General features: G+C 37.1%; 1 protein-coding gene across 1 annotated transcript in view; it reads left to right on the top strand.

Annotated features, from left to right (window-relative positions):
- Nucleotides 1-17,157, top strand: part of map3k5 (mitogen-activated protein kinase kinase kinase 5) — a 91,644-nt gene that overhangs the window by 69,490 nt on the left and 4,997 nt on the right. The window contains exons 15-25 of the mRNA XM_038277542.1: nt 298-431; nt 2,401-2,528; nt 3,373-3,509; nt 4,414-4,519; nt 6,183-6,340; nt 9,541-9,718; nt 11,001-11,018; nt 11,451-11,628; nt 13,010-13,178; nt 13,274-13,459; nt 14,266-14,371. Of these exons, the coding sequence (XP_038133470.1) occupies nt 298-431; nt 2,401-2,528; nt 3,373-3,509; nt 4,414-4,519; nt 6,183-6,340; nt 9,541-9,718; nt 11,001-11,018; nt 11,451-11,628; nt 13,010-13,178; nt 13,274-13,459; nt 14,266-14,371 (1,498 nt within the window). The remainder of the gene's footprint in view (nt 1-297; nt 432-2,400; nt 2,529-3,372; nt 3,510-4,413; nt 4,520-6,182; nt 6,341-9,540; nt 9,719-11,000; nt 11,019-11,450; nt 11,629-13,009; nt 13,179-13,273; nt 13,460-14,265; nt 14,372-17,157) is intronic.

The raw sequence follows: 17,157 nt of genomic DNA on the forward strand, positions 1-17,157 counted from the left end.
TATCAAAACTCCTTCAGATATGGATGAATCTCTGGGTGGCTGAAACTACTTAGATTAAACAACAGGATTGGGAGCCTGTCCCTGTGTTTAACAGACCACCAGCAAGTTATTTAAAAGCATTTATCAGATGGATTTAGGAAATGTCAACAGATCTAAAACAGAAATGTTTGATTTAATGTCAGTTAGTGATGAAAATTTATTATTTACAAAGTGTGTAAAAATCTATTCTTCACAGTTTTGCACTGTATTTTCCATCCCTTTTAAATCTCTTGGTCTCTTTCTGTTTTGGTTTTGCAGTACGACTATGAGTACGACGAACACGGAGAGAGGGTGATCCTGGGAAAGGGCACATTTGGGGTCGTTTATGCGGGCAGAGATCTCAGCAACCAGGTCCGAATAGCCATCAAGGAAATACCAGAGAGAGACAGCAGGTCAGATGTTTTTTTGTACCGGTAGTTTCTTTTACTTTTATTGCTGTTGATCTCATCTCTTTACAAACAGCATGTGTTGTTTTCTGGCTGACTTAAGAGACAGGAAAGCAAAACATCACAACCCCACTGCCTTTTATTCCCGTCACTGTCTCCACTCTAAATGCTTGTCTCCACCCACTCATCCCAGACCGCGAGACTCGTCTCCCAGACGAGACGATTCTGGTGCCACACTTTGTTCCACTAATCACATCAGAAAGTCAGCAGGCCGCTCGGCTGTAGCAAATGAGGAGAATTCTGTGTGAATAATTTATAGGAGGGCAGAAATCTCAAGACAGATAGTGGGAGTGATTCATGCAGGGGGCTGAGTGTTAGGAGAAATAGCTGGCAGGCATTTCTTCAACCTACAGGGATCTTTTTGTTCTGCTCAGATACCAGGAGTCACTCTCAGACTGGGTTAGCTGGGTTTTGGATGTCTTTAGCTTCTTTTTCTCCTTCTTTCACCTTAAAGAGAATATCCACTGGTATGACATGGCTGCAAAATGTACTTGCTGTGCAGAATAGAAGGCTGCTAGAGCTAATTTTCATATCAAGCCCAAAACCAGATACCTTTCAGGCAAAGCAATAAACAACTTTAGAGAAAACCTTCTTTCCTGCTTGTCTTTCTTTGTCTTTTCAATTTAGATTTGTTTTAGGAAAATGATTCATATTTAGTGCAACAGACTTTAAATTCTTTTTATTTCCTTAACTTTCTGCCTCAAAATGTTATTGTTTTTATTATTGTAAAGGGATCACAACTTTAACAAGTCAGTAGGAAAGTATAATTTGTATTTTATTAACTTCATTAGACTACGTTACTTAAAAATATTCTATTTGTTTTGTTTTTTTCAATTTTTCAATGACAGTTTGAATCTATTTTATAGATTTTATAGTTGTATTCAGCTCAAAGTTAAGTTATTTATTGAACTCTGTTTAGTAATGTTTTGTTTGTTTGTCTCTTTTTTTTTTTTTCAAGATTAGGTCAGTGATCCAAATAAAAAAGTGACTTTGGAATTTCCTTCAAATAAGAAAACTTCAAATATATTTACATTTGTTCAACATTGTTGGGCAGAATATTGTAGGTCAGGTATGCCTCAAACCTTCTGACGTGGAACTTGGGTAATAATAATTAAACTTTATTGATCTCACATTGGAGAAATGTATCTCTGCATTTAGCTCATCCCCTTGGGGAGCAGTGAGCTGCAGTGGGGCACCCTGGGAGCAGTGTGGGGTTAAGGGTCTTGCTCAGAGAACCAGAGTGGCAGTCTCTGGGAGTGGGGCTCGAACTCAGAACCTCAGGATTTCAAACTCTATGCCCTGACCACTAGGCCACCACTCCACATAAATTATACCAGTAGTGGGGTTCAAACGTACACAGACATATGTCCATTGGATCTTAATTCCAACAACCACTCAGCCATCCTGGTAGGGATGGGACATTCCGGTTTTCATGTTCCTGCTAGTTGGCAGGAAAACTTTTACCTTCGAATACAAATAAAATGCACCACAAATAACAATGGAGAAAAAAAAGTACAAAGACACAAACAAAGAAGTGTTTTATTTTTATTTAATTTTAGGAGCAGATACATTTATTCACCTGAGGATGAAAGAACAATTGTTTCTTTCTGGACAAAACCCATATGACGAACTCCTAGGAAGTCTTCACATTTCTTCACAGCTGCAGCACATCAGCCTCATATTTTTCTTAAACCCCATAAGAAAATTTCATCCCATAATGAAGAATAAACTGCATAAAATCAGGGAACCAAGACTAGTACAGTGCACTTTGTTCACACATTTGTTTACTCTTGCAAGACATGCAAACATCTGCCTTGACTGTACACACCGAATATGATAAACTATACAATGCACTGAACTGCATTTTTTGAAGTGAAAATTAAATGTTTTTTTGTTTTTTTTTCCAATTATAAAGGTACTCTCAGCCCCTCCACGAGGAAATCGCTCTCCACAAACACTTAAAGCACAAGAACATTGTCCAGTACCTGGGCTCTATTAGTGAGAACGGCTTCATCAAGATCTTCATGGAGCAGGTGCCTGGAGGTGAGACTGTGTTTTATTATTTATTGATTCATTCCAAACATGTCAAACCCATAGAAAACCCATTATCCCAAAATAGCAAAATATTGACACTATGAAATGTGTGTATTTATTAATATATATATATATATATATATATATATATATATATATATATATATATATATATATATATATATATATATATATATATATATATATATATATATATATATATATATATATATATATGCATACAGATTCCTGACAATGCCCATACCACAGATAAAAAATCTGCCTTGTTAACATGTCTGAAATCATTCAGTACTTTTTCCTTAACCTTATGAATTATATAAAAACACTATTTATATGCAGTTGTGCTTGAAAGTTTTTAATACCCACCCATAAAAGAAAAATATTGATTTTGATTGTTTGTTTAAAAATACTATTATAAAGCAGAAACCTGACTAACATTTCCTGAACATGACTGAAATCACCGGATTTCTCTGATTGTTTATTATTAGTTTTGTCAATTTCTACGTATTTTTACTGGCAGCTGATTTCCTTCTGTCTGTAATGGAAGGGTATGTATATCTGCACAGCTGTATATAATTGTTAGAAGTAATGTTATTTCTTTAATGCATTTTTATTGATGGGTTCAAGTGGTCTTTATGCTATTACTTTATTCCTCTTCAGTTTAAGAACTAAAAATGAAAATAGTGTCAATGGTTCAAATTAGGAGAAGATTAAAAAAAAATCTACCAGCTGAGTCGGTGGACACTGAGTGTTCAGACTTATCAACCCTCTGCTGTTGATCTTGAGTAAAATTTATATTTATCCTTGTTCTGTTTTGTCCTTTTGTGTCCAGGGAGCCTGTCGGCACTGCTGAGGTCCAAATGGGGCCCTTTGAAAAACAACGAGCCCACCATCGGCTTTTACACCAGGCAGATCCTGGAGGGCCTCAAATACCTGCATGACAACCAGATCGCTCACAGAGACATTAAGGTAGAAGTTACTGTAATCTACTCTTAACTCTATGCTAACTCCACTGAGGTTATATTAAATGCATTATAAGCGGCAAAGTTGTTGTTCTTTAAGCATCAACTTTCAAATTATGTAATATATAAATATATAAAGCCATCATTTATTTAAAAATATTTTAAATCTGCTGGTAAAGAAATGTAACAGGTGTAACAAGAAAGATTAACAGGTGTAGCAAGAAATATTTTCTGTTGTCTTAAAAGGAGCAAAAATCTTTATGTGCCTCTTTCTTTTAACCTTTGTTAAGTATTTGGGATAAAATGAGCAACTGTATAAGTTGTTAAAGGTTATATCTTCAAGAAATGGTTTAAGAGAATAAAGCTGAGGAGAAAAAATACAAAGTGCATGTGTGTTATTTCAACTTTATTTTTCCTCTTGGTATTTAAAGAGAAAAAAAGTCCCACATTAATGAGTCATTATTTTTTTATTAGAATGCCCCAAACAGTTCCTATAAGAGTCATACTGCATATGTGGCTTTTTAAACTTTTTTAAGGCGACTATAAGATCTATCTAATTTATTTATTATTTATTCAATAACTCCCTCTGAACCAGGGATATTAATATCATGTGACACGGAACCCTGCCTCTCTTGCCTGCTGTTCAAAATGGAAAGACCAGAAAATGCTATATGAGGAAGGCAGTGGTGTGTTGATCTTTAAATAAAAATGGCTAAAAGAAAGTAGCTATTTCCTAAACTTTTCAATCAAAGCAATAATTTAAACATTTAAAATAAGTGGAACTGTGACAAATTAGAATGTAGAAGAATGAATACCAGGGTGGTCTTCCCTCCAAAAAAAAAGGATTCTTTTTTTTTTTTTTTTTGTAGATGAGCTTGTTTTATTTACTGATGTTTTTCTTTTGTTCTTAGGGGGATAATGTCCTAATTAACACCTACAGTGGCGTACTGAAGATATCAGATTTTGGCACATCCAAAAGGCTAGCTGGAATCAACCCCTGCACTGAAACATTCACAGGTACTGACCCACTTCCCTTCTGCCTGTTTAAACAAGCATCCTCCCAAGCTGAGATTCCTCCCTGTCTCCCAAAATAGAAAAACTGTGTTAATCTGTTGCAATAAATATAACCAAGCATCATGTATCCCTTTAAAAACAGCTCCTCTGTCTGTCCCTCTTTCAAAGAGTTAATCCTGTTTGCCTTAATTGAACAGCAAAGGATGTCCTTAAAATAGTTGTCTGTTTCTATTTGAAGACACTGGGCAAGAGTCTGTGGTCAGATCCAGTAGGATTGTGTCAACACAAAAGCTGCCAAGTGTGGCTCAGTTTGACCTCATGAATTAGGCCATCTGACTGCTGGCTGGAGCAGACAGACTCGCCCTGAAAGGTGCGGCTCTTTTAGTAAACTGGGCTTCTCCTTGATGTTGCAGCCCACGCCTTCTAGAAATGCGTCAGCTTCTTTTTTTAGCTGAATGCACAAGCTTCTAAATAGAGCAAATAATCACCTCGCAGGTTATTTATAGAACAAAGGAGTCTTTTTCAGTTAAGAAGAGGGAGTCTGTCTTTAGATTCAGGATTAAAGAGCAACACTGAGACTCTTAGCTGTTACTTAAGGCCCTAACCTAACCCCTCTGTAGCCTGAATGGAGACTTTCAGGTATTGTTAATACTTTACATTTGAGTTCACTTGTAATTATCTCTAATGCAAGTTATTTTGGGCTTTAACATCAGCACTTTCATGCAGTGATGATGACTTTTCTCACAGAGTCAGAAACACTTTGTACTCTGTTTGTCTTTTGATTCCTTTAAGATCATGGGAAGTGTATGCATTGCCCCTACTTTATTTTGCTATCCATTCGTAATTTTTTTTGGTTTAATTAGTAAGTATGGATTTAATTTTTTGTTAAAATTGACTCTAGTGTAACATGGGTTATCATTGTGTCATATTTGTAATCTAAATGAAGAATAAAAAAAGTAATAACTACTTCCAAAATCACCCCCCAGAAATCAGCAGAATCCATCAGGAATCAATTAGACTGATGGCAATATGATCGGCATCAACCTTAAAAAATCCTCTATCTATTGATCTCTACTAATATGTATTTCAGAATAGTAAAGCAGAAGGAAATATTTACCTGCTACTTAAAAATCTTTTTACAAAAAAGTTAAAAGTGTGATGTTAGACTAGAATACAACTACCAGCCTTCTAGGATATATGTCTGCCAGCTTTTCTCTATAGAAAATATACACATTTTGTCCATTTTTTTTTTTTTTTGCAAAATTGCTTTTTTTTTTTTTTTTGTTCTTGTTGTTCTTATTACAAATTAGAGGTGTAACATCTCCAAATTTAATTCTTGATTTTCAAGTCTTGTTACAGGCATTTTGTTTTATTGAATTAAGTGCTTGACTTAGTGGAGGCTTCTGAGACAGAATTGTTATTTCTTTACCATGCTAGTGTAGCTCTGGCTAAATGTTAAGGGATTATTTTTTTCGCATCCAGTTACAATAATCTATGATCAGATATCATCAGGTTGATGCTGCCACCACCATGTTTCACAATGGGGTTGGTGTGTTTAGGCCCATGTGAGCTTTAGTTTCCTGTTACATATAGTGCTTTGCAATGTGAGCCAAAAACAACAAAACAGAGAAAGACTTTATCCTTTGTGTATTGTTTTATTCTTTAGGTACATTGCAGTACATGGCTCCTGAAATTATAGACAAAGGTCCCAGAGGATACGGCAAACCAGCGGACATCTGGTCCTTAGGCTGCACCATCATAGAGATGGCAACTGGTAAACCACCATTCTATGAACTTGGAGAACCACAAGCTGCCATGTTCAAGGTGAGATCTTAGCAGCACTGTTCCCTCTAGTTTTTATGTGTCTACTTCATGCAATCCCTTTTCTTCTTTGTTGCATTTTGCCAAGATTGCATCAGCGTCTTTATGTTGTTATACTTGATTTAATACAGCAGCTCCTGAAACCAGTTCAACCTGTCTGTCCTGATTTATAAATCATCCACAATAAAATTGAAATACTAGGTTTCCAGCCTGTCAGAGCAGGCTAAAAGCTCCTATTGTTTCACGTCCAAGGAAAATCACACACTGCGCCACCTGAGAAGGGTTGACATAAACCGAGAGGAAGCCAGATGATTATGACCGGCTCTCGGCGTGTAAAGCTGAAAAGAGCCCATCAGACAGCAAATCTGAAAAGTGTAAATCTAGCGGTAAAAGTTAAGATAAAAAGATGAATTAAAATATTATACAGTTGATACCCGGTATTAACTTACACTTCATGACAAGACACAACTTAACTAGATTAAACTTAATGTCAGATGGAATTACAGTTAATATTTCTATTTGCTAAATACTAGATATAGTTAATATGATCTTTTTCTGAAATTTGCTAGAAAGCACAGGGTATGATGTCATTGCTTTTTGAGCTCTTGATTGGATATGTTGTGAATGTGGATTAAAATAGAAGGAATCATATGCAAATAAAATAGAATAGAATAGAGGTTTTTGTTGTATCTTGGCGTTTCTGCCACAAAGAGAAATGCAAGCTGATGCATACAGATAAATACAGTAAATGTACATTTATTGACAGATATGTTTAAAAAATTTCCTAATTTATCCTACTTAGTCTGTTCTTATAAAATCTCTTATTCCTAATTTCTATTTACAATTTTTACTAGGACATTTTTTAACATATATCTGAATAAAGATAAATAATTTTTTAAAGCAAAACCTCAAACACTCTCCTTCTTTGTTTGACACCACTGCAAAAGACCAGAAATCCACTGAGATACCAGGAAGAGAATCATGTTGGGTCAGATCTCTCTTTCTGTTCAGTATCCAGATGCATGCAAGTGCCAATCTGCAGTGTTCGGCACGTTACTTTGAAAAAGTAATTAGTTATAGTTACTAGTTACTTCTCCCAAAAAGTAACCGAGTTACTAACTGAGTTACTCCACAATAAAAGTAACTAGTTACTAGTAAAAGTAACTATTGCGTTACTTTTGCGTTTCTCGCCCCCTGTAACCCTCACCACCCAGCCCCCACCTTCTCGCTGTGTGTTTCCAAAGCCAGCTGAATAGAGCGGACGACAAAGACAAGAACCTGCAGACAGTTTAGCATTTATTGCAACTCAACGTAAATGACATCAGGGGGGAACGCGATGTGAAGTTTTATAACAGGACATTCAGATCTGGTGAGTATATGAAATTAATAACTGGGGATGTCTAATTCTGAAATCCTGTGTGTTTGGGTTGTTATAGATACTGCAACATCTATCTATCCATCTATCTATCTAGATGTATACTCTGTATGTGACATAAAATATGGCTCTCCATCCCTGCCACAAAGGCCATCAAATAATGTTTAAAATAAAAAATACAGTAGGTTGAAAAGGCAGAGTATCCATCCATTCATCCATCCATCCATCCATCCATCCATCCATCCATCCAGATTTCTCCCTTTCTCCATATAGGCGATCATTTGATCGTTCACGCTCTCCATAGTTCCCCTGTGGCGCGAGCACAGGGCGACTGTTGCGCGCCTTTAGCGAGCATGCGCATTTCCTGTCGCTTGCGCGGTGAATCGTGCCGCCTGCGCTGTGCGGAGATGCAGGGGAAACCGTATGTGATGGGGAAACGCAGCTCGACGTAACACCGGTATTTACTTCTGGAAAACGCTGTTTTGCTGCTGGAGTCCTCCTCACCCTCCATCTCTCTGTGTGTGCTGTACGTTAACACCCGCCAGCAGAAACTCCCACCTATCCAACTGACAGACGGAATCTCACTATACATCAGCCATTCTCCTCCTCCCCTCTCTAGTGACAAGACGCGCACGAGTCCTATCATGAAAAAAGGTTCATTGTGCGACCTGAGTAACGCGCAGTAACGGAGTGTCTGCAATGGTAACTGCGTTATAGTTACAGTCAAAGTAATTAGTTAGATTACTCGCTACTAAAACAAGGTAACGACGTTAGTGACGCCGTTACTTTCAACGCCGTTAGTCCCATCACTGCCAATCTGTTAAATGTTTTATTAACACATACAAATACCATGGAAATGTTGAGGCTTCATGTTGTCTAGGAAAGGCAGGTTTGGTCTTTGAGGCGTGTTTTTTTGCGAAAGTTTGTGTTTAAACCCCAGACAAATAAGAAAAGCCTTCTAAAGAATATTGTTGGAGCTGATAGGAAAGTGAATTAATTAGTAACCAAAGACTCTTGCATCTCACACACTGTTTTAATGAAAACCAACTGGAGAGTTGTGTATTTTGCACCTGCGCTGCGTCACCACCTGTAGGGCTGCAACATGATCGAGCTCAGCAGGAACTTCAACAGCAACGTCCTCGCAGGATCGTTTGTTTGAACACAAACAGACGTGTGGCCTGGTGGGAGCAGCTCTGACAAGCTGACATGCACTTTTCTTTTGTTTGATTTATCTCTCTCTATACTATATGCTGTGGTTGGAAAGTTAAACCTCTCCAGCATTTTTTTTTTTCTAACCAAGAGAGGCCCATTAAGGACTTTAAAAGAGTAGCTGGATGTCTGGAAAACATTATAGTGGTCATGTAAAAGCTCCCACTGTGGAATTTTCCATCTGATGGGACTCTATTAAAGGAGTGTGGATCTGTAATAGAGGCATGCTGTATGATTACTGTACCTAATAAGGAGAAAAAAAGCCGTTGTATTTAGACACATGTTCAAAACACTGGTTTCTCAGCAGCGGTGCCTTATGTTTTTTTTTTTTGTAAAAGAACATAAACAACAAAAGAGCTCTGATCTGCTTTCAGGTCATTCTTGTGAATGCAACAAGGGAGAGAAATCTTTGTCTTATCCTAAATTATAGTATCGTATTCAAGACCACACCAACTGAAACCAAGGAGTACCGAGACAAGACCTTGTAAAGTCTTGGACTTGTCTATAAGGTCTTGGTCTTGCCTGAAGCGTTTTTGAAATAATTTACTACCATAAGATAGCACGTCCAATTTCCTAATCATTCACATACAGGATCAGATTTTGTGACCTTGTTTTGCAGGTCGGCATGTTTAAGATCCACCCAGAAATCCCAGACACAATGTCACCGGAGGCCAAAGCTTTCATCCTGCGTTGCTTCGAGCCTGACCCTGATCGCCGCTCCACTGCCGTCGACCTGCTCACCGACGAGTTCCTCACCGTCACCAGCCGAAGGAAAAAGAGCAGGACTGGCCTTGCAGGTAGATGCACCCATCCAAATTCTGTCTAGCTAAAGCGTTTAAAATAGATTTTTTTGGATGCAGTTTGTTGGCATATTAATAAAGTGGTTTATATTAAGGTCCTGCAGGCAGTTAGTTATAAGATTACATAGTAGGAAATGTGTCTAGAACTAATGTTGCACCAACCAATCAGAATTATGTAGCTGACTTTCACCCTCAAATTTGATCAGATTCCAGTTTCTGAAAAAAGTAATTGTAATGATTATCATATAAATAACACAATAAAGAATACCAAGGTATAACATAAATATAAGTGACCCAAAACCAATTGGAGACTAGAAAACGCCGACAAAAAGGAAGTGAATCAAGCAGAGCAGATTATGTAAAATAAAACAGGAAGCTGAAACCAAAGACAACTTAAAATTAGGATGACTGAATGTCCTCTTCCCCAGACATCCATTTTCACACTCTGTCTGTGGCATCTGGGGATGGTTTATAGATTATTAAAGAGAAAGTTTGATTTTCTCCATTTTTCACTGCACCAGTGGGCTTGTGCTTAAGTTGACTGGAACACGAGAGCCGCTCTGCTGTTTTTCTTCTGTCCCTGAGCTGCAGCTATATGGGTGGCTTTCCTCTTAGACATCAGGGTGGCACTGGTAGTTCTGCTCCTGCTGTGTACAAGATCTTTAAAGTACAAGTGAAAGCTTTACAGATGTGCAGCAAAGGAAAGGTTACTTATATCTTCCCTGGAAAAATGAATAGCCAATTATAAATCAAGAAAAAGATTACTTATTTTGGTAACATTTTATAATAACCTTCATAATAACCTTTTATAAATGCTTCAGAGGCAGTTAATAAATGAATCAAACATAAAAAAAACAATACTTTAGATTTTTTTTATCTTTAATGTACATTTTTTTTTTATCATTTTGTGTATCCTTTCAGTTAATTTTGTACTCGTTGACTTGTAAAAGTGTAAGAGTAATTACTTATTTTTCTTTCTAACGACTCAGAGAAGGGATCATTTTAATTTGTATCATTAAAATGTTCCACTGCATGGTCTAGTGTCTCTTTTTTTGCAAATCAAAATCTGGTCACCCTTTTCTAAATACAAGAACATTGAGTTAACCAAACATAAAAACTTGCCTAATTAACAGGGTAGGAGATTAGGAAACTGATTTAAAGCTGCCCTGCAGGCTGCTTGTTTGTCAATGTTACGGTTCCTTGTTCATCATTTATATAAACTTCTGTTTCGCTCTCATGAAACTGCAGAAACTCTAATTTCTCTCATCTTCCTTCACAGCTCCATCTACAGGATCAGGTGAGACCTAATTACTGCTAAGTAGTCTACTTTTGTCGCCTGAACTTCAGCTGCATGGAACATCTGCCTGCTTAGCAAACCTAGTGCCTTAACCACAGTTTACATTTCTTTTCCTGCTCTCTCTTCCACTACCCCCTCTTTCCAAGAACTCAAAATAAACTTTAAACAACTTTTTCCACGTGCCGTTTAGAACCTGCTTATAAGTTAAACACAACTGTTTTAATCTGCTGCAAGATGCTTTAAGCAAAGTCAAAATGCTTTCATTCATCCCTATTCTTCAACTATAAATGTATCCTTTTCGTGGCAATTTAATCCAGGATACCAGCTGGTATTACAGACTTTATTAGAATTTGTGATTTTGTATTTTTTTTTGTGAGTAGTTCTGGAAGCATTACAGAGGCTCTTTATTATCGTGGATTTGCTTTTCTTCAGAGTACCTGCGCAGCATCTCCCTGCCGGTTCCGGTGGTGGTGGAGGACACCAGCAGCAGCAGCGAGTACGGCTCCGTCTCTCCAGACAATGACCTCAATACGAACCCATTCAGCTTCAAGCCTAGCGTCAAGTGCTACAGTGAGAGAGACATCAAGGGGCAGAGGCCTCTTTTCCTCAGGTAGATTCAATAGAAACTGTTGTCAGGGTCTCTGGGGTTAGAGCAAAAAATTGGTTTTACAATATATTTAAATTATAATAGCACTCTTCAAAAGTCTGTAAATAGATTGATAGAAATAGGACTTATCAGTTCTATAGGCATAATTTATCTTAAAAAATGTTGCGTAAGATTTCTAGTTCAAGCAAATGAATATGTGGTTTCCTTCGTACAAAACAAGTTCCACTTACTACGTGAAACATTCTGAAACTAAACCAAAAGACTTGAATGGAACCTGCCTGATAGCATAAATGTAGCTAAAAGGTCTGTTAAAAAAAGACAAAAGATAAACTTGCTCTGATTCAAACAAATTCAAGGACAAATGAGGAACAAAATTGCTGACATCTATCAATGTGAAACAGGCTGGAAAGATGCCCGAGAGTTGGTCAATATTCATAATATACATTTAACGTGTCATTTATCATTATCGTAATAAGATTCTAGTCATTCTAAGAATTTTGATTTATCATCTAAACAATAAATTAGAATCAATGATGATTAAAAACTGAATTTTCAATACTATTATTTGCACTTTTTTCACTACTTGCATGTTTTTTTCCATAGGGGCATTGACACATATGAGGAATGTGATGTAAATGCGGTTACTACCAGGTGTTTAGTGATATATATCATTTTTCTTTATGCAACCGGTGTCCTGAAAAGGACGATATTTAGAGTATAAATTCTTCAAGAGTATTATTTGTGGTTGTGGGGCTTTGATTGCTGTCATAAGCAGTCGCAGCCAAAAAGGGTTACCTGGGAAAACGTGCTAAGAGATATGGGTATTTTTTAACTGTCAATTTTATTGTTGTCATAATAATATCGGCTAATATCCTGATAGGTTTTGAAGTGTATATTCCCAGCTCTACACCCAAGGCTTTATTCTTTTCTGGAACCTTTTGGAAATCTTGCATGCTGTGTCATGTGACCTAAAGCGAATTCATGGAGGATGTAGATTGATTATCTGCGGCTTATTTGTTGCTTTAGGACCTATATGACTTGCCATAAAATGGGGAACTACAAATGTTCCTAAGAATCAAAAGGTTTGTTAGTTTAAGCTCCAGCACACTTGGGGTAACGAAGGTAGAAAATAATGTCGGGCACAATTACAACTCCACCATTAAATGTTTAAAGTAAGCAACTAAAAAAAAAGCCTAGTCAGCCATAGTCAAAGTCTGGAAATAAATCCAGTTGGACAAATGGGCCTGTTTTTACAGTGAACAGCCTCACAGCCGGTTCTCAGATTTAGGTATTTTTTAAATGTCGGTTTTCTTGATAATCATCAACCTGCAATTTTGTTAGAATAAGAAATCTGAGTGTAAATAATATGTGAACTTATTCTCAGCATCCCTGTGGAAAACTTTGAGGACCACAGCGCACCTCCATCTCCTGATGAGAAGGATACCGGCTTCTTTATGCTGCGGAAGGACAGCGAGAGGCGAGCTACGCTGAACCGCATCCTGACCGAGGACCAGGACAAGGTTGTAGGCAACCTAATGGAGGCTCTCACACAGGTGGGTGGTGGACAAAAGCCTCGGAGGGCTAAGGACGGGTCAATAGTTCCCAAATAATTACAAATGTCTGTTTTATGACCCGCATTTACCTCCAGGGCTCTGAGGAAATGAAGCTGAAGCCTCAGCACATCTCCACCCTGGTTGTGAGTTTAGCCGACTTTGTCCGCGTGGCCGACAGGAAAATCATCGCCAGCACGCTGTCACAGCTCAAACTGGAGCTGGACTTTGACAGCACCGCCATCAGTCAGCTGCAGGTCGTGCTGTTCAGCTTCCAGGATGCTGTAAGTCTCCTCAGAAATGATTCTGCTCGCACTAACATCACAATTTATTTTAATGCAAAAAGGAAAATGAATACAATGATATATCTTTGGTAACATTGATTAACGGATGCTATAGTAGCCAAATATGTCAGACAGGTGGATTTTATTATTTTATTTTTTTGTAGCGGGGGGAATTTTGAAGAGACTTGGTTCTTCTGGATATATTTATCTAATAAAAACAAAGCCACACTTCAGATCTCTTATTTTTTCATTTTAAAAATATGCACTACAGTCCAAAATGTTAAGGGTTAAAAACTAGTATTCTCCAGTATTTTGAGCCTCATTATGTGACTTCCTGCCTATTATCCATCCCCGTTTTGAAGGCAGAGGTGCCTCTCACCTTTCTGCCAACCTGTTGGTGTTATTGCACGCATTCTACACCTGCGGCATTCGAGAGCCAGCTATTTCTTTTCTCTTCCTCCTGCAATGAGACCAGATGAACACTTAAAAAAGGCTTCAGTGAAAGAGGGGATCTGCCAGAGGTAATTGAATCTTTTGCAAATAGGCTCATATACACCCCCCCCCCCCTTTTTTAGAAATGCAGATGAAACGAAACATGAGCAAATAGTATTTTTCATATTGATCTGGAGTATTGCATAACCAAAGACCGACATTGGAGCTGTAGCGCCTCCTGTTGGTCATCGCTGACTCAAGTTTGAATGAAAAATCAGAGCAAAATATATTAGAAGATATATAAAAAACTGGTGACAGTATATTTGAAATCAAATGTATTTTGGTGGTGGTCTAACTGTGCAAATAATTCCCAGGTGAACAAAGTGCTACGAAACCACAACATCAAGCCTCACTGGATGTTTGCTCTGGACAACATCATCCGAAAGGCTGTGCAGACTGCCATCACCATCCTGGTTCCAGGTAACATCCTTGGTGTGCCGAACAGAGCCCCCATAATGCAATTAGAGCCGAGCTGCTCCTGGGCACAACTTAGTGATCAGGATATGAGCTGTGTGATCCCAGAGCTGAGCTTGGAGTAGAAATAGAAAAAAGGGGTAAGATAAAATGCTCTGTGTTCAGACAATATATTTAGGTAAAAAAACTGTAAGGAGAGATGATTTTCTTTTTGAAATAGCTTTTTACCTTGATAAATAATTTGTTAAAAGTTAGGAGTGATACATCCACAGCTTAAATAAGTCAAATAAGATGCCTCATTGATACCCAGCCCTATATTTGGTTTGAATCATCTTTTTCTATTTTGTAAACCTGTGTAAAGATCCATCTGCTGTAAATGAGCCTGTGTTCTAAAAGTAAAAAAAAAAAAAAAACATTTGTCAAACATCAGAAATACTTTTCAGCAATTTCAACAGTTATAGTATTTTACAATTCAGTAATACTTGAATTAACCCGTTATAAGTGGCTGGAAAAAAATTTAAAGGCTGTGCTTAAATGTAATTTACAGAATTAACTCATTCAGTGTGATATGAAAAGAAGTAAATATGTTGTTAACGGCATTCAATAAGACCATCGTAAAGGGCTCCGGTCAGTTTTTGCTAATTTCTGCTCCCACTTTTCATTCTAAACGAAGCGTGGCGTAAAGAAAAAGTCCGGTCAGCAAGGAATAACCACTGGGTTATTTATTTCTAAAACTAATACGCTTGTGGTGATTTAATGGATTTAGCGTTAATCAGTATCACTTTATGTTTTGCCGCGATCGCTGAATATGGGAGCGGCCATTTTTGCCCAAATATAGTAACACCTTACTCCTGACATCTTCCGGTAGTGACGTCACTGTGCGGTAAGCCTAACGCCATTCTCCCCGCAAAATCAATGGGAACCACTTGACACATCTTCAATCAACAACAATTATTTAAGATATCCAGAGGACTTCAACATTGAAATTCACGATATGTAGTTAAACTGACAATGCCCACATACATGGCAGTTGGATGTTGTAATGCACTGGGTAAAAGTGAAAAAAAAAAAAAAAAGTTATTTCACCTTTCCGATTCAGGATCCTCCACGGAGGGGTTCATCGTAGGATTGCGAATTTAAAGAGGGAGGATTCGAACTGCAGGATAGAGAAAAAACACGCAATTAATCCGTTACTCTCTGCTTCGCATAGTGCACTGGTCGTCATCATCATGGATAATAGCGCATTATGACAAACACCAGATACAGCCCTGGGACTTGTTCAACAGCCGATACCACACAGTGACGTCACAAACCTGTAGGTGGCAGTAGTGTTCTTTGACAAACAGGGATGTCTCCAGTAAAGCACATTCAAATGAAAATGATCTTAATTAAAAACTCTTATCATTTACTAAAATGTATGTAATAATTTCATACTTGATGCCAAACCGGGGGTATGTGTACCCCTAGTGGTCCACGAGTGCATTGCAAGTGGTACATGGAAGTATTTTATTTATCAGGTAATAAAATAGGGCTGGGATCTGTTTTGCTTTCTGAGGACACAATTGAAAAAAAAACAAAAAAACTTTTATCAATTAAAAAGTACATTTTTCTTATATGTTTGAGTTCACCTTCAGTTAAGACAAAAATCAAAGCCAAGCTGAGGAACAGCCTGAATGTAGAGAACAGCCTGGTATCAGCTGTTTTCCCTCACCTGACCTATCAGAGCTCATCAGAGCAAGCTTTGGTGTTTTAATGTAAACAAAGTAAAAATAATTACGTCATTCTGACTTTAATTTTTGCTATGGATTTTGTGCCCTATTCATCAAGTTTAAATGTGATTATAGGGCAGTTATTTAGAGGAACTACTGTTTTATAAATACAGGTTTATATTAGGATTTTATTTTGTATATATTTATATACCTTACTAACTTCTTCATGTTGTTTTTTTAATTTGAGATGGAAAGAATAGAATTATAAAGATTAAATGCTAAAATTCAATATTTATTTCAGTTATTGTACAATCATCAATGCTTTTGACTGAGAGGGGAACTCATGGTAAAATGTACCCAAGTTAAAAAAGGCTGGGGAACACTGCATATCAGTTTTTTATTCCTTTTATTTGCATTAATTAAGTAGAAAAATTGTTATAAAATGACTTGTTAAGATTGAAATGTGAATGTTTATTGAATTTAGGAATTTCATCTGATCTAACTCCAACATCTCATAGTGAGGTTGTGTTGGTAGATATGATTTAAAGTCACATAACCGAATATACTTACTGGAAACCAAATTACTTCTCTGTTGTTAAAGGGGCTATAAAAAATAAAGACACAAACAGCTTCATTTTGTTCCTGAAAAACTCAGGTACTATGTCCAAAACTACTAAGAACTGTTAGAGGAAAAAGCCGCTGTAAATAAGTTTGACTTTAGAGACATCATTTCTGCTTCTGGTGAATTACATGTAGGTTTTTTCTGAAGTTAAGGTTTTATTTTTCAAGCAGCGATTCTTTAAAACCTGAACATTTTGTGCAGATATTCTGGATCTTTTCTCATATATAAAGTTAAGACATTGCCAATTACCTTTTTGACAGCATCATTTTTTAGTTTCACTTTGCGGTGAACTTTTTCTTATCTCTGCTACTCAAAGCCTCTGCCTTTTTAGCATACCAGGATAAATTCTTAATCATGTTTCTAAGCTGCTCTATTAAGGCTTATTTATCTGGGTTGTTTTTTTTTACCAGTTAAACGTTTCTAAAATATCTTAATCTTCTAAAATAATCAGCATTATAAAA

This window comes from Cyprinodon tularosa, unplaced genomic scaffold (assembly GCF_016077235.1).
Source record: "Cyprinodon tularosa strain WSP-4 unplaced genomic scaffold, ASM1607723v1 ctg132, whole genome shotgun sequence".
In the NCBI taxonomy this organism is placed as follows: domain Eukaryota; kingdom Metazoa; phylum Chordata; class Actinopteri; order Cyprinodontiformes; family Cyprinodontidae; genus Cyprinodon; species Cyprinodon tularosa.